This window comes from Eptesicus fuscus, chromosome 12 (assembly GCF_027574615.1).
Source record: "Eptesicus fuscus isolate TK198812 chromosome 12, DD_ASM_mEF_20220401, whole genome shotgun sequence".
Lineage (NCBI taxonomy): Eukaryota > Metazoa > Chordata > Mammalia > Chiroptera > Vespertilionidae > Eptesicus > Eptesicus fuscus.
This window is the reverse complement of record NC_072484.1, coordinates 65875024-65894286: the sequence shown is the minus strand read 5'-3', so window position 1 is coordinate 65894286 and position 19263 is coordinate 65875024. Positions and strand designations below refer to the sequence as shown.

Genomic DNA, 19263 nt, shown 5'->3' with positions numbered 1-19263 from the left:
CCTTTCTGTCTCAAAGAGCCACATGTACCTGGTTATGGAGGGCTCTTCTGCTTAAAAAAGCATTGGTTATGACTAGCTAGCATGGTGTCTACTGAGCCAATGGTCTAGAAGAAGGAAAAAAGACAGGGAAAAGGCAGATGACTTTGCTCTTGTTACATTTTATTGGCATCACGTTCATCTCTTTACAGAAGAACTCGGCCCACACCCTAGAATGTAGACCTTTGGAAAAAACGGAAGTGCTTCGTTAAGCAAGCTACAATGCAGGGGCAGATCCTAGGGAGGGCGCAAAACTGCCAGGGTTCCATACCAAAGAAACAGGTTAAGCAATAACGGGCAATACTGGGGAGTCGGTGGGGAAAAGGAGAAAAAGGTTTGCTAACCTAAGGATGCCACAACCCTGAAAGGAGTGCCTTCTAGAACAAAGGTAAAATCACTAGGACAGATCTGTTAGGATTTTCCTTTTCCTCATATAAGCAGGATGGTGATCTAATGGGAAGTTTCAAAGTGTGGAGCAGGGGGGGAAAAAAAGAATGAGAATTTTAACAACAGTCATTTATCCACTGCACACACCACTGTATTATGCAAATCAACCTTTTGGAAAATTTAGATACAGAAGGGAACTAGATAGGTTTCCCCCTGGAGAGATGAAAAGCTTTTTGGCTCTTAAGTCTTTGATAAAAGGCGTACATAATTCTTGTGCCTACTGTACAGAATACTGCCTCTAGCTGGATTTCTGAATTCTGAGTTGCTAACAATCTGCAATCCAGACAGGGTTCAACCCTCCATCTTACATGCCTGCATTACAGGACTTAAACACATAATCCAAGAATTTCTTACACTAATTTATATATTTTTAATTGGTTGCATATATTAACATGTACTATAAGATTCTTTTCTAAGAAGCATTACATAATAAATGGATACTGTAAAAAGATCTGATTAGTTAAAAGTAACAAGCATTAACAGATACATACAAAACTCAGCCTGATCAGACTGGGTGTGAGCCTGTAATGAAGCATGGGGCACCAGCCTTCCCAAGTGATAGCCTTCACAGAGGGGGGAGGGGATGGGTAAAAAGATCACAAGACCGTTTTTTTAAAAAAAATCAAGATAACTAATTAGACACAGATTAACTGTAAACAGTTCTCTCTCCCTGGTGGACAAAAAGAATAGGCTTCTGATTCGACTCTACACCAGAACAATTTCTACAGCTGGCCCATCCTGTTGCCACATGAGGGCGGATGCAGTGGGTGGGGCAGACCCTGATGGAGCCACCACAGGCCTGGGCTGCTGGAGTCTGTCTGCTGTGTCTCGTGTGTGTGTGTGTGTGTGTGTGTGTGTGTGTGTGTGTGTGTGTGTGGTATGGAGGGGGTGAGTGTGTTTGGTGGGGTTTCTTTTGGCAGCTGGATATGAGATTACTGTATATGTTTTGTTTGAAAGAGGAGAGGGGAGTTTGTGTTGGAAGGCCTAAGTGTGTTCTTGGTTTGTGAAGGGCTCTGTGCTCTGCTCGGACTGCCCATTCAGCAACTGCAGCTTTCTGCCGAGGCTTTGGCTCGGTCGTTCTTGTCCAGTTTGATGGGTTCAGGAAATTCATTGTACAGTTCCACCTCCGTTTCCTGGGTAAAGAGAGAGACAGAAAGGTTGGTTACTCGGGGCACTGGGGAATCCCTGCGGCCTATTTCCACCTAGGCACAGCGGGTAGAGAGTGGGGACAGACCTAGCAGTGAAGGGAGGGCTCTGGCAGAAGGCACCCAACCCTCAAAAGCTAAGCAAGAGGAAGAAAGGTTTTGTGATAGTTCCAGGACAATGTGAACAGAGAAATTCACAGGAACAGCAGCAATTGGCACTGGGCACTCAGGACAGAAGCCCTGCATCAGATCACAATCTGGTGGCTTGGAGACCACAGCCAGCTCACAGGTGCTTTAGTGTGGTCCACAGTCACCAACACAGAGAAGATGCCTGGACTTGGGCAACGCCACAGGCAGCAGTGAGCTAAACCCAAGTGCTAGCTGCTCTCGGTTCCAAACATTCCTCCAGTTCTCTGTTTGCCACTCATTTTTCTGGACTTGGGGTCTCTTTTCTTTTATCTCCAAAGGTTTAGGAGAGTTATGTTTCTAAATGCTGCATGTTTAGAAACCAGCTGTGGATGAATTTTATCACCATCTGTGGTAAGAAGGGCCTGTGACAGTTTAGTGGGACTTTTGCTGAATAACATTTTTCCAATGAGGAGCAGGTTTCTACTTCCTGGTGTAGGAAAACAATTTGTCACTTAAGCACTGAGTACCAGTGTGCCAGGAACTGTTCTAGGATCTAGAGATTGAAGCACGGATGTTTCTATTCATTAAAAGTTCCCTTGGAAAAATTACTCCATTCACAATAGCTAAAGTAAAAAAAAAAAAAGAGAGAGAGAGAGAGCGCCCTGTCTCCATCTGACATTCCTAACCCTTGCCAACCACCTATCTACTTTCTGTCTTAACAGATTTGCCTATTTTGTACCTTTCATGCGATGGACGTTTGTTTGGGATATTCACACGCTTTGGCTATTATAAATAACGTCATCTGTGTACACGTTTTTGTGTAAACCTGTTTTCATTTCTCTTGGGTATATACTTAGGAGTGGAATTGTTGGATCATATGGTTATCTTACATTTAACTTTTCAGGAATGGTTTTCCAAAGTGGCTGCACCATTTTACATTCCCACCAGTACAAGGGAATACATTTAATAATGAAAGGCAAAGGATCTGAAAAATTAGACAATCTTACTGAAGGATATAACACAAGGCCTAAAATAATAGCTGTTATGGACTGAATGTTTGTATCCCTCCAAAATGAATATGTTGAAGTTCTAACACCCAATGTGATCATATTTGGATTAAAAGAAAGTAATTAAGGTTAAAGTGAAATCCTAAGGGTGGGGCCCTGATCTGACAAGATAATGTGCCCTTTATAAGAGACATCAGAGCTCTCTCTGTCTCTCTCCACTATTCCCACCCCTCTGCATGTTCACACAGGAAAGGCCAAGTGAGGACAAAGGGAGATGGTGGCAGTCTGCAAGAAAGGAAGAGAAAAAGAATTTTCTGGCACCTTAATTATGGTCTTTTGGCCTCCAGAATTGAGAGAAAATAAAATTTTGTTGTTTAAGTTACCCAGTCTGTATTTTGTTATAGCCCCCAGAAGATACTAATACAACAACTATAATGTAATTCCAATCAGAATCTCAGTAAGTTTTTATTTTCGGGAAGGGTGAGGAAAGAAAAAGGTGGAACTAAAATAAAATTCTTAGTCTTAGTCTAAATGGAAAATGTACCAAAATTGCCAGTAAAAACAACAACACATAAACAGGACTGTGAGGGGAGACTTGGTCAGATCATACTATAATGGTAGTCAAATCAAGTTGGTCCAGGCAAGAACAAATAACTTACCAGAACAGACTGGGAAGACCAGAAATAGATCCCAATATATATATGAACATTTAATATAACAGGTAATTTTTCAACACAGTGGGGAAAATGGTTTATTTAACAACTACCTACTAATATTTGAGATAACTGGCTATCCCTCTGAAAGAAAAAGGTGAGTCCCTGTTTCTTGCCATAAGCCAAAATAAATTCCACCTGAATAAGAAAACACGTGAGCTAGACATAGGAAACCCAGAAATTTAAAATGACATACCTAACTAAAAAATTACTTTTTTCCTATGGCTAAAGGAGATGTATATATCTATACATATCTATATACATACACTATACTTTATATATAGTATATAAAAACAGCAGAGTTGGGGGAAAAATTACTTCCAATACAGGTAAAGTTAATTTCAGTTCACAAAGAGCTCATGAGAACGGACAGGTGTCCAGGTAAGTGCTGTACTGGCTACCTGTAAAACCCAAGACTGGCAGAGTGTCAGCAGAGTTACAGATGATGCCTACCACCTGCTGTCAAGGAGGTAAAAGAAAACTTGCATTGCTAGTGGGAACTAAAGTATTACTAACCCTGGGGAAAGCAATCTGGTATTATCTCTTAAATGATACCAATCATCTCTTAAATGATATCATCTCTTAAATTTAACAATCTCACTCCTGAGAGGCTAGTTTATAGAATACAAGCAGTATAGTAAGGCTATAGAGACAGCAATATTCAAAGAGAAAAACTCCAACAGTGATGGTAGTCAACAGGAAACTAGTGGAAAACAATTTCTCATACATATTTAGTTTTGCATGCAATCAGGAAAAACACAATAGGTTATTAATCTAAGTGTGAGAGTGGGTTAAAGGCAGGGGGAAAGAGGGAGACAAAAAGGCAGCCTGCATCCTGGTCAGGTCCTTCCCGTTGTATCAGTGTTTCTCAGTGGGGTCTCCTGGCATTTTGGGTGGACCAATTCTTCGTTGGAGAGGGCTGTCCCCACTCAATGCAGCCCCTAGTCTTTGGAACAACTTATTCCAAATTTCTCCCTGCCCACAGGTCCAGATGCCCTATCCCGCTAAGACCCACTGCCATCTATAGTTTCCTGGAGCAAGCAGAACCCGCTGGCCCTTTACAACCACTACATGCTCCCTCAAATGTTCTCTGCATGCCCGATGTGCACCTCACCTCTGACAACCCCTCAATCAGTGCCTGACTACCACACATGACTGACAATGCTTCATGACTTGCCTTACTGGCCTAATGAAGCTGCTAAAATAAAAAAACCTTCAACTCCCCCATGACAACACATACCATTTTATCTGTGAATAGTTGAGTGAATAACATAAGAAAGAAAATGCAGAAAAATTTTTACTCAAGGAATACAATTCCTAGAGCTTCTGGTTAACCTTTCTGATGACAAAAGTAAGCCCATCTCATTTAATCAGTATAACCATTGTGCAAACCTGCTATTCTCATTTTACAGATGAGGAGAAGGAAGCTCATAAATGATCAACTAGAACTAATGATGGGGAACAGAGCTGGGATTCAAATTCAAGTTTATCCCCTCCATAAACAGAAGGAGTAATCCCACCAGGGGCCTCCAAGTGGCCTGATCTCCTTAGCATGTGAAGAAAATGAGAACATGCCCAGCTGAAACAAGAGTAGCCTCAGCTGAAGTCCTCACTGCCCTGCATCATTCAGGTTATTCATGAACAAGTGGCATTTCTAGAAGCTTTAGCAGAATGTGCCATTACTTCCCAGATAAACATTTCCTGGCTACCTGGAAAAGAGAGTCAGCTAGGAAAGAAGATTAAGAATAAGGAAGCCAGCCAAAACCGGTTTGGCTCAGTGGATAGAGCGTCGGCCTGCGGACTGAAGGGTCCCAGGTTCGATTCCAGTCAAGGGCATGTACATTGGTTGCGGGCACATCCCCGGTGGGGGGTGTGCAGGAGGCAGCTGGTCGATGTTTCTCTCTCATCGATGTTTCTATCTATCTGTCCCTCTCCCTTCCTCTCTGTAGAAAATCAATAAAATATATTAAAAAAAAAAAAGAATAAGGAAGCCAGACAGGATCTGGATCAATGGCCAGTCATCACCACAGGGAGCCAGACAGCTGCCAGAGACCCACCTGTTTAAGTGCATTCCGTGCAATCGTCTGGAATGCCTGCTCCACGTTGATGGCCTCCTTGGCACTGGTCTCGAAGTAGGGAATGTTGTTTTTGCTGTAGCACCAGGCCTGTGCTCGTTTCGTGGCCACCTGGAAGAGGAAGCAGGGGGTATGTGCGCTCATATTAGAAGCAGCCAGCACTGACTCAATCCTACCCAGGGAGGATTCTCGTCCCTAGTCTACAGGTAGCACAGGTGAGGAAACAGGCTTCAGGCATGAGGATGTGCAGTGGGTAGGGGATGAAGAGAGACCTGCTGGCTATGCATTGTATAGCTAGGATTCAAATTCAAAGCCCGTTCTTTGTCTACAACCCATGGCTTTTGACCCTTTGCTACACATAAAAGCAACTTGTGAAGGGAATAAGAAGCCAGCCCAGGAAGAAATGAATCGTCTCTCCTGGGGCTTCAGAGGTCCCAGCACAGGAAATGCCTAACAGCTTGGTCTTAAGGTTTGCAGTCCCTTCCCCATAACTGCTAATGTTATGTCACCTGTGCCACAGACCAAAGTGCCAAAGAATTCTGCAGCTCTCAACAACACTCTTGGCTCTCACATCCTGGTCTAAAGGTAGCTCACACTCTCACGTGAAAATACTAGAGAAATTCTGGGCTTAGCACAGAACCCTTCAAATTCACATGGTCCCTTACAAGCAAGTGTCTCTCATAGGAGAGGAAATACTTTCAAATTAACAATGCAGCCTGGCTGGCATGGGTCAGTGGTTGAGCGTTGACCTATGAACCAGGAGATTGCAGTATGATTCCCGGTCAGGGCACATGCCCAGGTTTCAGGCTTGGTTCTCGGTGGGGAGCATGCAGAGGGCAGCCAATCAATGATTCTCTCTCATCACTGATGTTTCTATCTCTCTCTCCCTCTCCCTCTCTGAAAGCAATTAAAAAGAAAAAAAAAGGCAGGGCAGGGCCTCTTTAGGGTGAAAAAAAAGAGTGCATGAGCCAGGCTTTAAATTCAATTCTGACTTTATTTATTTATTTTTGTTAATCTTCACCTGAGGATATTTTTTCCATTGATTTTCAGAGTGGAAGGGAGGAAGGGGAGAGAGAAGCATCAATGTGAGAGAGACACATCAATTGGTTGCTTCCCGCACAGGCCCTTTGGTATGCAGGTTGATGCTCTAACCCAGTGGTTGGCAAACTGCGGCTCGTGAGCCACATGCGGCTCTTTGGTCCCTTGAGTGTGGCTCTTCCACAAAATACAACGCGTGGGCGCGCATGTACAGCGCGATTGAAACTTCGTGGCCCATGCGCAGAAGTCGGTTTTCGGCCTGGGCGAGTCTATTTTGAAGAAGTGGCGTTAGATCACTCAAGGGGCCAAAGAGCCACATGTGGCTTGCGAGCCGCGGTTTGCCGACCACTGCTCTAACCAGTTAGTAACACTTGCCAGGGGAATTCTGTCATTAAATCCAAAAGACCAAATTGCAAAATACCACATAGCCTCAAGTCAAATTGTTTCCTAGGGCAGACCAAGAGGAGTGGCCGGTACAGGCAGCACCACAGCATGAACTTGCTGCTTTGCTGGCATGACTTCGAAGGGAACACCATTGCAGACTTCACAGTCCCTATTTCACCACAGGGAAGCCAGGATGGCATGCCTTTACCAAGTTAGACAGCAAGACCCCATTCCAAGGGCTGAGCACGTAACTCATTAGCTATTCCTTCCTCCACCCCCCCACCCCCATGGGGGCACAGAAACATACAGGGTACTGGTCCTTGAGGCATGTGGCATTATACCAATCAAAGCTGAAAACAGCACCTGCCATCCCAAACTTAGCTGTCACTTTTAAAAGATGGTCTTTTCTATGATCCAATAGCCATAACCTACATGAGGGTAGGTTTATAAGCCTCCACATTTATGATTCCCACCATCTGTAGCACTTACTTGTCTGTTTTCAAGGTCAATCTTATTTCCCAACACCACGAAAGGAAAGTTTTCAGGATCCCGAGGACTGGCCTGGATGAGAAACTCATCTCTCCAACTATCAAGGGTTTTGAATGTGTTGGGGGCAGTCACGTCAAATACCAGAACGCAGCAGTCTGCACCTCTATAGAAGGCCACACCAAGAGACTGGAACCGTTCCTGTCCTGCTGTGTCCCAGATCTGTGAGAGACAAAACATTATTCCTTGGGGTAGAAGCACCAGGAGTGAGGGAAGCCAGAGGATATGAGATGGATTACAGAGCCAGCCAGAGACAAGCGACTTCAGAATTTAGGAAACAGATTTCACTACCAGAGTATCTAAAACAACCCAGGCAAATAGCGTAAACGTGAGTATGTGTGTCTATAAGGGGTGACATTGAGTGTGAACTCTGGGGCCCTAGACAATTTTATCTTAATCCAGGTGGTAGTCACATTGGTAGATATTTAAGTAAAATTCACACTATAAAAATGAACATTTATGTATTCTGGGAACTGTCTGGGGGTCAATATAGGGAGATGATTTCTCACTAAATTGTATATATAAATCTATGCATTTCACTGCATATAGTTTATCTAAAAAAAAACCCCAACAGCTTGTTTATTTATTATGTTTTATTTATACCTCAAATAAAAATCAAAGCAAAGAAAAAACCCTGACAGAGAGATAAAGGAAAGACAACAAGTACACATTCTAGAGAACAGATGAAAGCTAGCTTTTAATCAAAAGAACACCAGACACTAGTGACCAGCTCATCATACATTGCCATGCTAGGTTCAAGAGCAAGGGTGGATTTCTCGCTGACCTAGATCTCTAACAGGGCCACCTGGTCAGCCTAGAGAGATGACAGTGTTCTGAGGAACAGCCCCCTGGTTTAGGAGAGTGCCTCGGTCAGAAGCAGCATGCAGTTACTTCCTGTTGACATGGGTCTTCAACTATTGGATCCACAGTCTGTTTATAGGAAAACCACTTAGGACAACGTGAAAACTTGGACCATCGTCATAACCCAAGTAAATTCCAACTTTATGTCCAAATCACCAGCCAACTCCCCCAAAGGCCTGGGGTTCGAACCAAATGGAGTATGGATTTGGCCACTCCAGTTTTATATCCAGAATCAGATTTTGCAAAAGGATGGTTGAGCTCCTCTGTGAAGCCCTTCTCAGGCAGGCAGTCCTGCCTCCCTGTGATCCTGAACACTTGGAGAACATGCCAACTACACCCAGGCCACAGACTAAGCTCCCCTCCAGGTAGGAGAAGCCTCATTATATAAAATGAGGTAGGCTGCTTGGTTAGACTATGTAAATATGCATAATGGCAATGAAGTAGGACAAGGCAGTATTATGGGATCAACATTTCTTTATTACTACCAAGGTAAACAAAGCTCATGATGTTCTAAACCCAATACCTCCTAAAATGCTCTCCAAATGGAGTCCTAAAACATACTGTGCAATTCTAGACAGTAGGTTTACTGTTGGGAACTGGCTCAGATGACAGTGGCAAACAGGAGCAGAGCCATAACTTAAACACTGTCTGGAAGACTGGAAATGGCAGCATTAAAACCTTTAAGAAGCTTCAATAAAGCAACACGACTACATAGGCTGACCACTCTCTCTCACAAATTGGTCAAAAGTACACCAGGCTAATGGCAGGTTGGAAGGAGCTATTCTGGTTACCAGTGTCAGTGCTGGGCAGGGAGCGTATCTCAGCTTTCTGTTGAATAATAATTCCCAGAAGTCCAAAGGTTACTCCTGTTAAGGTAGCTCTGAGAAGTCCACCTCATCCTTTCCTCTAATGTACATGGCCTTCCACAATCAGTACATGACAACATGGTCGACCAGACTCTTGGACACACCTCTGGTAGCAGGGAGCCTGACTCTGGTAACCCACTCCCTTCCCAGGCAACTCTAACCAATACATCCACTACTCACTCTGGGAGAACCGTTCTACAATAGGACATGTCCAAGCAGCCGTAGAGGTTGGCCCTGATTATGGGAATGGAGTTGGGAGGCTGTCATGAATGTCCTTATGCGGCACACAGCTCAAACGACTGGGTAAAGGAAGCAGCCACTCAAATGATGATGTGGTGATGGCTTACATATAAGGATAAAGGGCAATAAAAGACAAATTCAAATCTAATTATTCTATCTGCCTCTCAGCAGGGTGGGGAGACTAAATCCTGCCTGCCCCCAATACAATAAGCATTTAGTAAATACACAGTAGGCAAAATAGGATCTCAATTGACAGTAGATAACCAGTTCAGGGACTGCTGGTGATGTTCGCCTTTGCGGTTTTCTGTTTTTTCAACATTCTACACTGAATATATATCTCTTAGGGTGACAAAGTGAGCCTTTTCTCATAAAAAGAGACTAAAGTGGGGGAGAATAAGGAAAGTAGAAAGAGACAACTACTCCTAAAAAGAGAAAATAGGGAAGAAAAAGTTTAAATCTAGGCTTGGACAAATACAATAAAATATTTTTCCTTAGAGAAATAACATCGTTATGTAATTTGGATAATCAAAAGAAAAAAATCAATCACTTGGCACCTACCCAGAAAACATCTTCACTAGCTCATGTCTTATTCTAAGTACCCACATGGCAGGGTTTTATGTAGCTGAAACTTTATACCACACTTCCCTCTACAAGCTCTCTCGTATCACTCCCCTGCCCGCAGAACACCAGTGTTCACCCCAGCAACAGCTCACATCTTTACTGTTGCTCAAAAACTAGGAAAACTCAGTGAATAACTACATTCCTGTTTTTTACAAAAACATTGTTGCCAATTTTCCATATTATAAGTAACTTAATAATAAACATTAACATAAAAGCCTTTTCTATATTTCAGATTGCTTCTTTAGGATAGAATCACAAGAGGAGAACTATGTAAAAACTCTTGGGTGGAAGCAAATGGGTATCTGGAATTCCAGATACACAAAGAAGGCAAAGTAAGAATTTTTTTTTTAAGCTGAAAAGTTGGGGGAGGAGGGGCAGTTATTCCTAGCAAGTTTCCAGAATTAATTTAACATCAAACTTAGAAAAAAGTTGCATGGTTGTGATCTTTTAAATTTTTTAATATTTTAATTGAAACATTTCTACATTCAAAATACAACTACTACTCTAATGTAAAAAATACTAACACTGCCATTTTAATGTCCATTTTCTCAAAAATGTATTTTTATTGATTTCAGAGAGGAAGGGAGACGGAGAGAGAGATAGAAATATCAATGATGAGAGAGAATCATCGATTCTTCCTTTCAGGCCTCATCTTATCTGCCACTAAAAATCTCAGAATTTTAAATTTTTGGTTACTGTATTTCATTTTCAGAAGTTGTACTAGCCTACATGACTTTAGTTTTTTTCTATGCAGATGTGTAAGATTGCCTTAATTCTTTGAAAATAAAAACACTCTGAAGTCACCATTTCCACTTGTTCTTCTTGCCTGTTTTCTTATTGGATTATCTTTTATTGTAAGCTGCTGAAAGTTCCTGAAAAATATGTGAGGATACCTCAAGATCTAGGATGATGATGCCTTTGTCCAAAGACGATGGCTTTCATTTACTTTTAAGTCTTTTAAATTGGCTGCAAAAGCACAAGGGGGGGGGGGGGGGGAGAAGGGGAAGCACAAAGGCCGGCCTTTTGTTCACCTCTCAGGAACACGTTCTCTGTTCCACTCTTTCTGGACTCCACTCAGTGCCCTGTGGTTCTCCAGATGGTGTTTACTCCAACACTCCAGGATCCCAGATTACTAGTGTGTGTGGCTCTAGTATAATGGCTCCCAGCCCTGAAGGGCTAGCCTCTGACTTCTGAATCAGTCCACAAGACTATCAATACCACAGCTTGGTTCTCTAGGTCTGTTTCTCCTGGTGCAGGAAGCAGCACGTGTGTGTAAAATCTTCAGGGGTACTTTATCCCCAGCACCCCAAAAGTATTCCATTTCATTCTGCCTTCTGTTGCTGTTGAGAACTCATCCATTGGTCCTTTATAAGTATTCTGCCTTTTCTCTCTACTTGCTCTTATGACTTTGCTTTAAGGTTTTCTGCAGTTTTGCGTTTTTTTAGAGACAGTCTGCTTAGCTCTTACAGTTTACTGTTTTCTTCAGCTACTTTAACTTGCAGTTTAACTGTTTATTTAGTTTATTTCAATGACTATTTTTTCACTTCTATGTTATAAGTTTTCCATATCCCCATTTTTTTTTATAGTATCTCCTTTCATTTGGTTTCTATTCCTTTTTCAAAAGTCTCTAGTCATTGTGAACATTTTTTGTGGTATATTATTTCCTCATGTGGCTATGAGCTCATCTTCTGTCCATGGCTTATAAGTGTCCCTACAGGGCAATCTCATCTTTGTTTTTGCCCACAGTGATAGGATTTGTTTTAAATTCTTCCAAAGATTTGTGTGCAGAGTATAAACTCAATACACATATGAGCATACTGGGACTGAGATTCTCCAACAAGGAGGCAAAGCCCCAAGCCTATATTTCACACACAAGCTTTGCCACTTTCTTTGGTCGAGGTGTTTGGTTCTGTTTTCACATCTTTCCAAAGTCCTAGACAAGTGTGTGGGTGCAGAGGTTTCCAAGGGGATTCTCAGTTCTAGCTCCCCCACCTTGTACAGTCACAACTCCTGTCTCTGCTAATTTATACAACTCAAGTTCCTGTTATACAAGTGCAAATCACCACAGCAGGAGCCCCTGAGCTTATCACTAATTTTCAGTTCCCTCTTCTTTCCTGTAATCTGGAAATTGTCTTTTCTCAAGTTTGGCTTCTTTAAATCTGAGTTATATTTTGAACATCTCCAGGTACATGTGTGGGGGAGGTGAGGAAGGAAGATCCACACTGAGTGGCCAGATTATTATGATCTCTGAACGCATAATAATCTGGCCACTCAGTGTATTTGTATCTCAAATGGGTACCAAAAGTATTCTAGACTTTTGCTGGAGATCAACCACCTATTTGCCCTGAGCTTTCTATCAGCCAGTGCAAAGGGGAAAACTGATCAGGTGCATGGTTTATAGTATCTTTGATATCAAATAAATGAGGTACTCAAGAGAAGTACACTGAGTGGCCAGATTACTATGCGTTCAGAGATCATAATAACCTGGCCACTCAGTGTAGAATAACTGTGTCCTGAATGTGAGTCAAGAAAGTATCAAATCCTGCCCCAGCTAGTTTGGCTCAGTGGATAGAGCATTGGCCTGCAGACTGAAGGGTCCTAGGTTTGATTCTGGTCAAAGACACAGGCCCAGGTTATGGACTCAATCACCAGTAGGGGGTATGCAGGAGGCAGCCGATCAATGACTCTCTCTCATCATTGATGTTTCTATCTCTCTCTCTTCAATAAAAAAAATATATTAAAAAAGAAAAAGAAATTATCAAATCCTTACTCTCTGGGAGCATGTCACAGCTGAAGATCAACACATGTAAAAACTTATACCTGTAACTTGTATCATTCAAACATTTCAGTGAATCTGGTGCTTGCTAGGACACAATGTATTTAATCTCTAGAAACTCAGTCATCCAGGGATGTCATTTTAATAATATGGAGAGGAAACTTCTATGAAGGAAGAAGTTTCAAGACATCATCTGGACAAAAGGTGGAGACTTCAGTGAAGGTGTATATGTGACAAAGAGGCCTTAATGGAAGCACAGTCATGTGTACATGAGTTGAAGAACTGGCAGGAGTGAAGAATATTTTGTAGCCAGAATGTGAAGGCTTTCAAAAACCCATATAAGGAATCTATATTTTATCCTAACTGTAGAAAGGGAAGCCCCTGAAAAATCAAGCTGATACATGAAACAAACAAACAAACAAACAAAACAGATTGGCTTAACAGAAACATAACTTTGGCAGCTATAGATAAGACAAATTAAAATAATCAGAAAAACAGGAAAACTATTTAATGACTGCTGCAAGAACCTAGACGGGAGACAACGTTGTTGTTGTTGTTGTTTTGCTGCCTAAAGCACTAGGCAGGGATAGTAAGAAAGGAAAAAAATTAGATATTTTGGAGACACAAGTAGGGACCTGTGCTAAATTTAGCAAACAAAACAACCCAGAAAGTCCAAGTTAAATTTTTAGTATGTCTCACACTATATTTGAAACATGCTTGGTGTCTTGTATTTTATCTGGCAATTCTACCTGTAGCAAATGATCCATGAATATAACAATAGGATTTGAAGAACAGGAAGGGGAAATGTCTCAACATGAAGAAAGGGTTAAGATTCAATGAACTAAAGAGGCTTGTTGAGACGTGTGCTTACCTGCATTGTAACTAGTCTGTCATCCACCATCACCTCCTTTGTCAGAAAGTCTGCTCCTATTGTGGCTTTGTACTGATTACTGAATTTCTTGTTCACATACTGGTTCATGAGTGATGTCTTACCAACTCTGAAATTGGAGAAAAACCACAAGTATAAATCAACTAGGAAGGGAGCAAAGCTGATTCTGATACTTGCAGCTTTGAAGGAACCTGCTGGTGTGAAGAACGGGAAACTGAGCTCACACACAGGGCAGACAGCAAAATTCCCAGCATTACTCATTTGAGTTTGTATTTTCTCCTGGGATAAAAACACAGGATACAAATGTGGGCCACATGTTAAAAGCTGATATATACAGGGTGTCCCCAAAAAATGTATATACACTAACAGCTAATAGCTTAATTGATGTTTCTTTCTTTTCAGAGTTAACCCATTAGAATTAATAGTTATTCAAAGTGTATATATATATTTTGGGACACCCTGTATATGTATTTTATTGATTTTATAGAGTGGAAGGGAGAGAGGTGGGGGGAGGGTGAGAAAGAAACATCGATGTGAGAAACATGAATTGGCTGTCTCCTGCACACACCCCAACCGGGGATCAAATCCGCAACCTATGTTCGTGCCTTGACCTGGAATCGAACCTACAACCTTTTGGTATATGGGATGACGCTCCAATCAACTAAGCCACACTGGCCAGGATACTGCTTATAAGTTTTGGTACAGACAATTCAGTAGGTAGAACTTTTTTTTTCCCTTCCGGAAGGATGCCAGCAAATACACTCCAAAAATATCTCTGCTGTCTTGGGTGTCTCTCCATTTAATGGTTGTTATTCAGTCCAAGAAATAATAGCAAGAGACAGCCACTGGATTCAAGAGATACACAGGACAGTCAGCCAACCAGCTGCTTCAAAGTTTCAAATCTAAAACAGAAAAAGCACCAATATTCCACCATACCAGAATCTACCTCAAAGTATTCTCCTTCCAGACATGCTTTTCAATAAGAAAGTTAAACAAGAGGCCATGTAAGATTTTTCTCCTGATGAGGTTAGACAGGCAGGCTGGATATAATGCAAAAAGCCTTCCTCATGGCCAATAACATCACCTTCCTTTCCCACAAAGGAGCACATTCCTTTTCATATGCAGATGACCTGAAAATACAGACACAGCCTAAGGCACAATTCTCCAACCCAGACCACTTGAATCAGAAGTTCTAGGAAGCATTTGAAACCAAGGCCTGGTGTTTCTTTTCAGGCAAGTCTGATTAACACAGGACTAAAAGCAGTGCCTTTCAATCCTGACAGCACGCCAGAATCATCAGGAGAGTGGGTGTATGTGCGTGAGTGGGAGAGAAGGGAAGAGGAGGGGGGGAGGAGGGAGAGGGAGAAAGAGGAAAGAAGGGGGAGGGGGGAAGAGAGAGAGAGAGAGAGAGAGGAAGAGGGAGGGGGGAGGGAGGGAGAGGGGGAGAGAGAGAGAAAGAGAGAGAGAGGGAGAGGGAGGGGGAGAGAGAGAGAGAGAGAAAGAGAGAGAGAGAGAGAGAGGGAGGGAGGGAGGGAGAGAGGGAGAGAGAGAGAGAGAGAGAGAGAGAGAGAGAGAGGAGAGAGGGGGGAGAGGGAGGGGGGAGGGAGGGAGAGGGGGAGAGAGGGAGAGGGAGAGGGAGAGGGAGAGGGAGAGGGAGAGGGAGAGGGAGAGGGAGAGGGAGAGGGAGAGGGAGAGGGAGAGGGAGAAGGGAAGAGGAGGGGGGGAGGAGGGAGAGGGAGAAAGAGGAAAGAAGGGGGAGGGGGGAAAGAGAGAGAGAGAGAGAGAGAGGAAGAGGGAGAGGGAGAGGGAGGGAGAGGGAGAGGGAGAGGGAGAGAGAGAGAGATGAATTCTTGTATGTGCCCTGACTGGGGATCCAACCTGCAACCTTGGCATGTTGAGATGACACTCTAACCAACTGAGTGATCTGGCCAGGGCCAAATGCTAACTTTTAAAAGGCTACTCAGGTGATTAAAAACCAGCCAGGGCAGAAAAATTGCTGCCTTTTTAAAGGAAGGGCAGGGATCATTGGGATAAGGAGGCACACCTGTATTCATTACTATTAATTTTTTTAAAAATATAGCCTCCAGTAGGTCTAAGCTTTCATAAGTCACTTTAGAAGCCAAGTCTAAAAAACCTCCCACAGAATCTTAGCAGTTACTAAATGGCAGATCTTGGATCAGAAACCAGTTCCCTAGTCCCAGGCTCTTTCAAATCCTGAAACAGGCATAGCAGTAGGAGGATACTGCACAACATACCCCAAGCCCACATCTAGTAGGCACAATGCCAATAGCAACAAATCTACATAAACAGAAGTCCCTAGTCCAGTGGTCGGCAAACTGCGGCTCGCGAGCCACAATTCCAATTTCTATGGTGCCCCCAAATAGCAGGAAGACCTAGGGCCCTAATGCCACTGCAATTAGAGAAGGAAGTGGCAATGTCAGCATGGCGGGCATGGGTTCCAAGGAAGTGAAGTTTAAATCCAAGACAATTTGTTAGGTCAAATTTAGGAGAAACACTTACCCTGAATCTCCCAGGATGATAACCTTCAGCAACACTTTCTTCCTAGAGGTCATCCTTCAAACTAAAAGAAGAAAGAAGAAAGCACTGTAAGTGAATGGAAACACCAAGGTGAACCACTTTCCTTGGCACAAACACCTAAGTGCCCCAGGAGAACTGTGCCCTCAGCCCTTCTACTGGCCATTTCCCCTACTATCTAGGGACTATTATAGAGAGCAGTATCAGTCATTAGAACTCTGGACCCCAAAGTTAGGCAAAGGCACATGGCAGGGTCATCCTGCCCCTGGGGAGTAGTCTGAGAATGAACTGTCCCGCTTGGATGTGGGATCAATTTGGATTAATGCAGCAATTTACAACCTTTTTCATCTCATGGTGCACATAAACTAATCACTAAAATTCTGCGGCACACCAAAAAATATATTTTTTTGCTGATCTGACAAAAAATAGGTGTAATTTTTATTCATTCACACCAGATTGCTATCGTTGTGTTGGCCATTGTCATATTTTCATCTAATCTAATAATAGACAAATATGCAAATTGACCACACCTTCGCTACACCTAAGCCACGCCCACCAACCAATCAGGATGAGTATGCAAATTACCCCAACAAAGATGGCGGCTTATTTGCATACCAAGACAGCGTCGAAAGAAGCCAAGAGCTGCAGAAGGGAGTAAAGCTTCGAAGAAGCAAGCAAGCCGGGGGGCGGGGGGGGGGGTGGAGGGGAGGAGAAGGGAGGAGCGAAGTCAGGGCCGGGGGCGAAGGGAAACGCAGGCGGGCTGGAGGAGAAGGTGAGGCGGGTGACAAGGTCGGAGGCGGGGCCAGGGGCGAAGGGAAACGCAGGCGGGCTGGCGGAGAAGGCGGGGCGGGCGACAAGGGCGGAGCGGAGGCGGGGTAGAGTGCAGCAGGAAATCCTATTGCAGGATTTTTCCTGCAACGGGAACACTTGTTTGGCAATAAAAATCTAAGGGAAAAGTGGGCAGTGCCCCTGACTAAATAGTCAGGTATTGCATATTTCAGATAATGCGTTGGAAATCACTGGATTAATGTTCCAACTTACTCAGCTACATCCTACTTCCTTCCGGTGTCTGCTCAGATATCCCTTCCTCTGAGAGATGATCTCTTTATCTAAAGTAGCACACTCTCCCCTATTTGCTTTCTATTCCTTTATTCTGCCTTATTTTTCTTCAGAGCATTACCACTACTTGACTTTTTTCTGTTTGTTAATCCTCACCTGAGGATATTTTCCCACTGATTTTTTTTTTTTTTTAGAGAATGAAAGGGTGGTTGAGAGACAGAAACATCGATGTGAGAGAGACACATTAACTGGTTGTGCTTGCACCTGCATGCGCCCCAATCACTGGAACTGAGCCTGCAACCGGGCTATGTGCTCTTGACAGAAATCCAATCTGCAACCCTTCAGTCCGAAGGCCAATGCTCTAAACACTGAGAAACTGGGTAGGGCGACTTGACATTTTTATGTATCATTTTGTCTGTCTTCTCCCTCTTTTAATAATCTCCTTGAAGGCAGTTTTATTCCCCACTGTACCTCCAGTGCCAATTAGAGAATTATTATCAAGTAGGAGTGCGTGAATAATACTTGACTTTGAGGCTCTTGGAACCAACTTTTCCAGAAAAAGGCAGCCCTCCTATACCCTCCACCAGATAGGTAATCTTTGCTTAACCCTCTTCCACAACTGATCACACCATATCCTATTTTATTTATCAAGAAAGGGCTCCTGTCTTAATTACCTCTCAGTCCCCAGAGCATGACTCAGTGACTTTCAGAAAAGTAGGAGTCCTAAGCATGAGCAACTTATCTACAGACGGTTAGAGGAGCACTGCTCCTCAGCTGGAATCTCAAGTATGTCCTGTGTTCACCTCTAGAATCCGGAACTCAACACTGAATGTGAGTGCCCTAAAAAATGCCATCTTACTCCTTCTGAGAATCCCTAGCTTCGGTCCATTATCCTCAATAGACAATGAAATACCCAGGAGACTATGAGTAACACAGTGACATCCTACTCCGGCCTTCAGCAGAGCTGGGAAAAATAAGTGTTTCTACATAAACCAACAGGTAAGGAAGTAGGTCCAAAACAGCCAGGTGCTATTCCTCTATAGCTTGGGAAAACAAAACAGTCAAGAATGGTCTCAGAAAAGCTTTTCTTTAGTTTCATCTTTAACCACCTAGCTTCCTTAAGGATGAGGCTGATAGTTCTACCTGCAGTGGGAGTGACTTAAGCATGAAATTCTGATCCCAGACTACTGAAATTTTTATCTCGGCTTTGCTACCTGTTATTACCTGTGTGACCTTAGGCAAGTCACGTAATATCTCTATAGGAATAATGGTTTTTATGTCCTAAGGATGATGTGAGGCCTGAATGAGTAAAATGCACAGGACAGTGACTAAAATATAGTGGCTAATAAATGTTGACTGCTATCATTTTAATGTGTGCAAAATACAGAGATGAATAAATTACAAAGGTAATGAGAGAACCAGTATGTCATAGAGAATAGGCAAGGTATTTAAGCTACACTCTGCTGTTTCCAGAAGCTTGATTGTCAACTGTTCTCTTTCAACAGGTGATACTATATCAAAGACCACAAACTGAAAGGAAATATTAGACCTGACCACAGCTCCACAAACATGATTAGATAACAAGCACTATGCTATTGAAAAGTGGCATTTTCCGTGGCTTCAGAAACAATGTGGGAACGGGACTAGACTAGAGGCAATTTACTATGCACTTAAACCAGGCCCCATTACCCACACCTCGAGGTTCAAGCTGTCTCAGTGCCCAAAGCCTCATACCCATGGCTGGTCTATGAAGATCCCCAGTATTTGTCTACAAAGCTCCCACTTGTGCTAGTTAGAAGGTAGTGTAAGATGAGGGGGAGTTGTGCGAAGCCCATTTACTCTAGGCTTCCACTATAACTAGGTGTTGTTTTTTTTGTTTCTCCTAACAGAATACAT

At 43.0% G+C, this 19263-nt stretch overlaps 1 protein-coding gene across 1 annotated transcript in view; it reads right to left on the bottom strand.

Moving 5' to 3' along the window:
• Nucleotides 1-138: 138 nt before the first annotated feature.
• The window catches only part of RAB7A (RAB7A, member RAS oncogene family), a 42291-nt gene continuing 23166 nt past the window's right edge, over nt 139-19263 (bottom strand). Inside the window, exons 2-6 of the mRNA XM_008159314.3 lie at nt 16294-16354; nt 13756-13882; nt 7464-7682; nt 5535-5663; nt 139-1616 (exon numbers count right to left, since the gene is read on the bottom strand). Coding sequence (XP_008157536.1) covers nt 1521-1616; nt 5535-5663; nt 7464-7682; nt 13756-13882; nt 16294-16346 — 624 coding nt within the window. The 5' untranslated portion in view covers nt 16347-16354 and the 3' untranslated portion in view covers nt 139-1520. The remainder of the gene's footprint in view (nt 1617-5534; nt 5664-7463; nt 7683-13755; nt 13883-16293; nt 16355-19263) is intronic.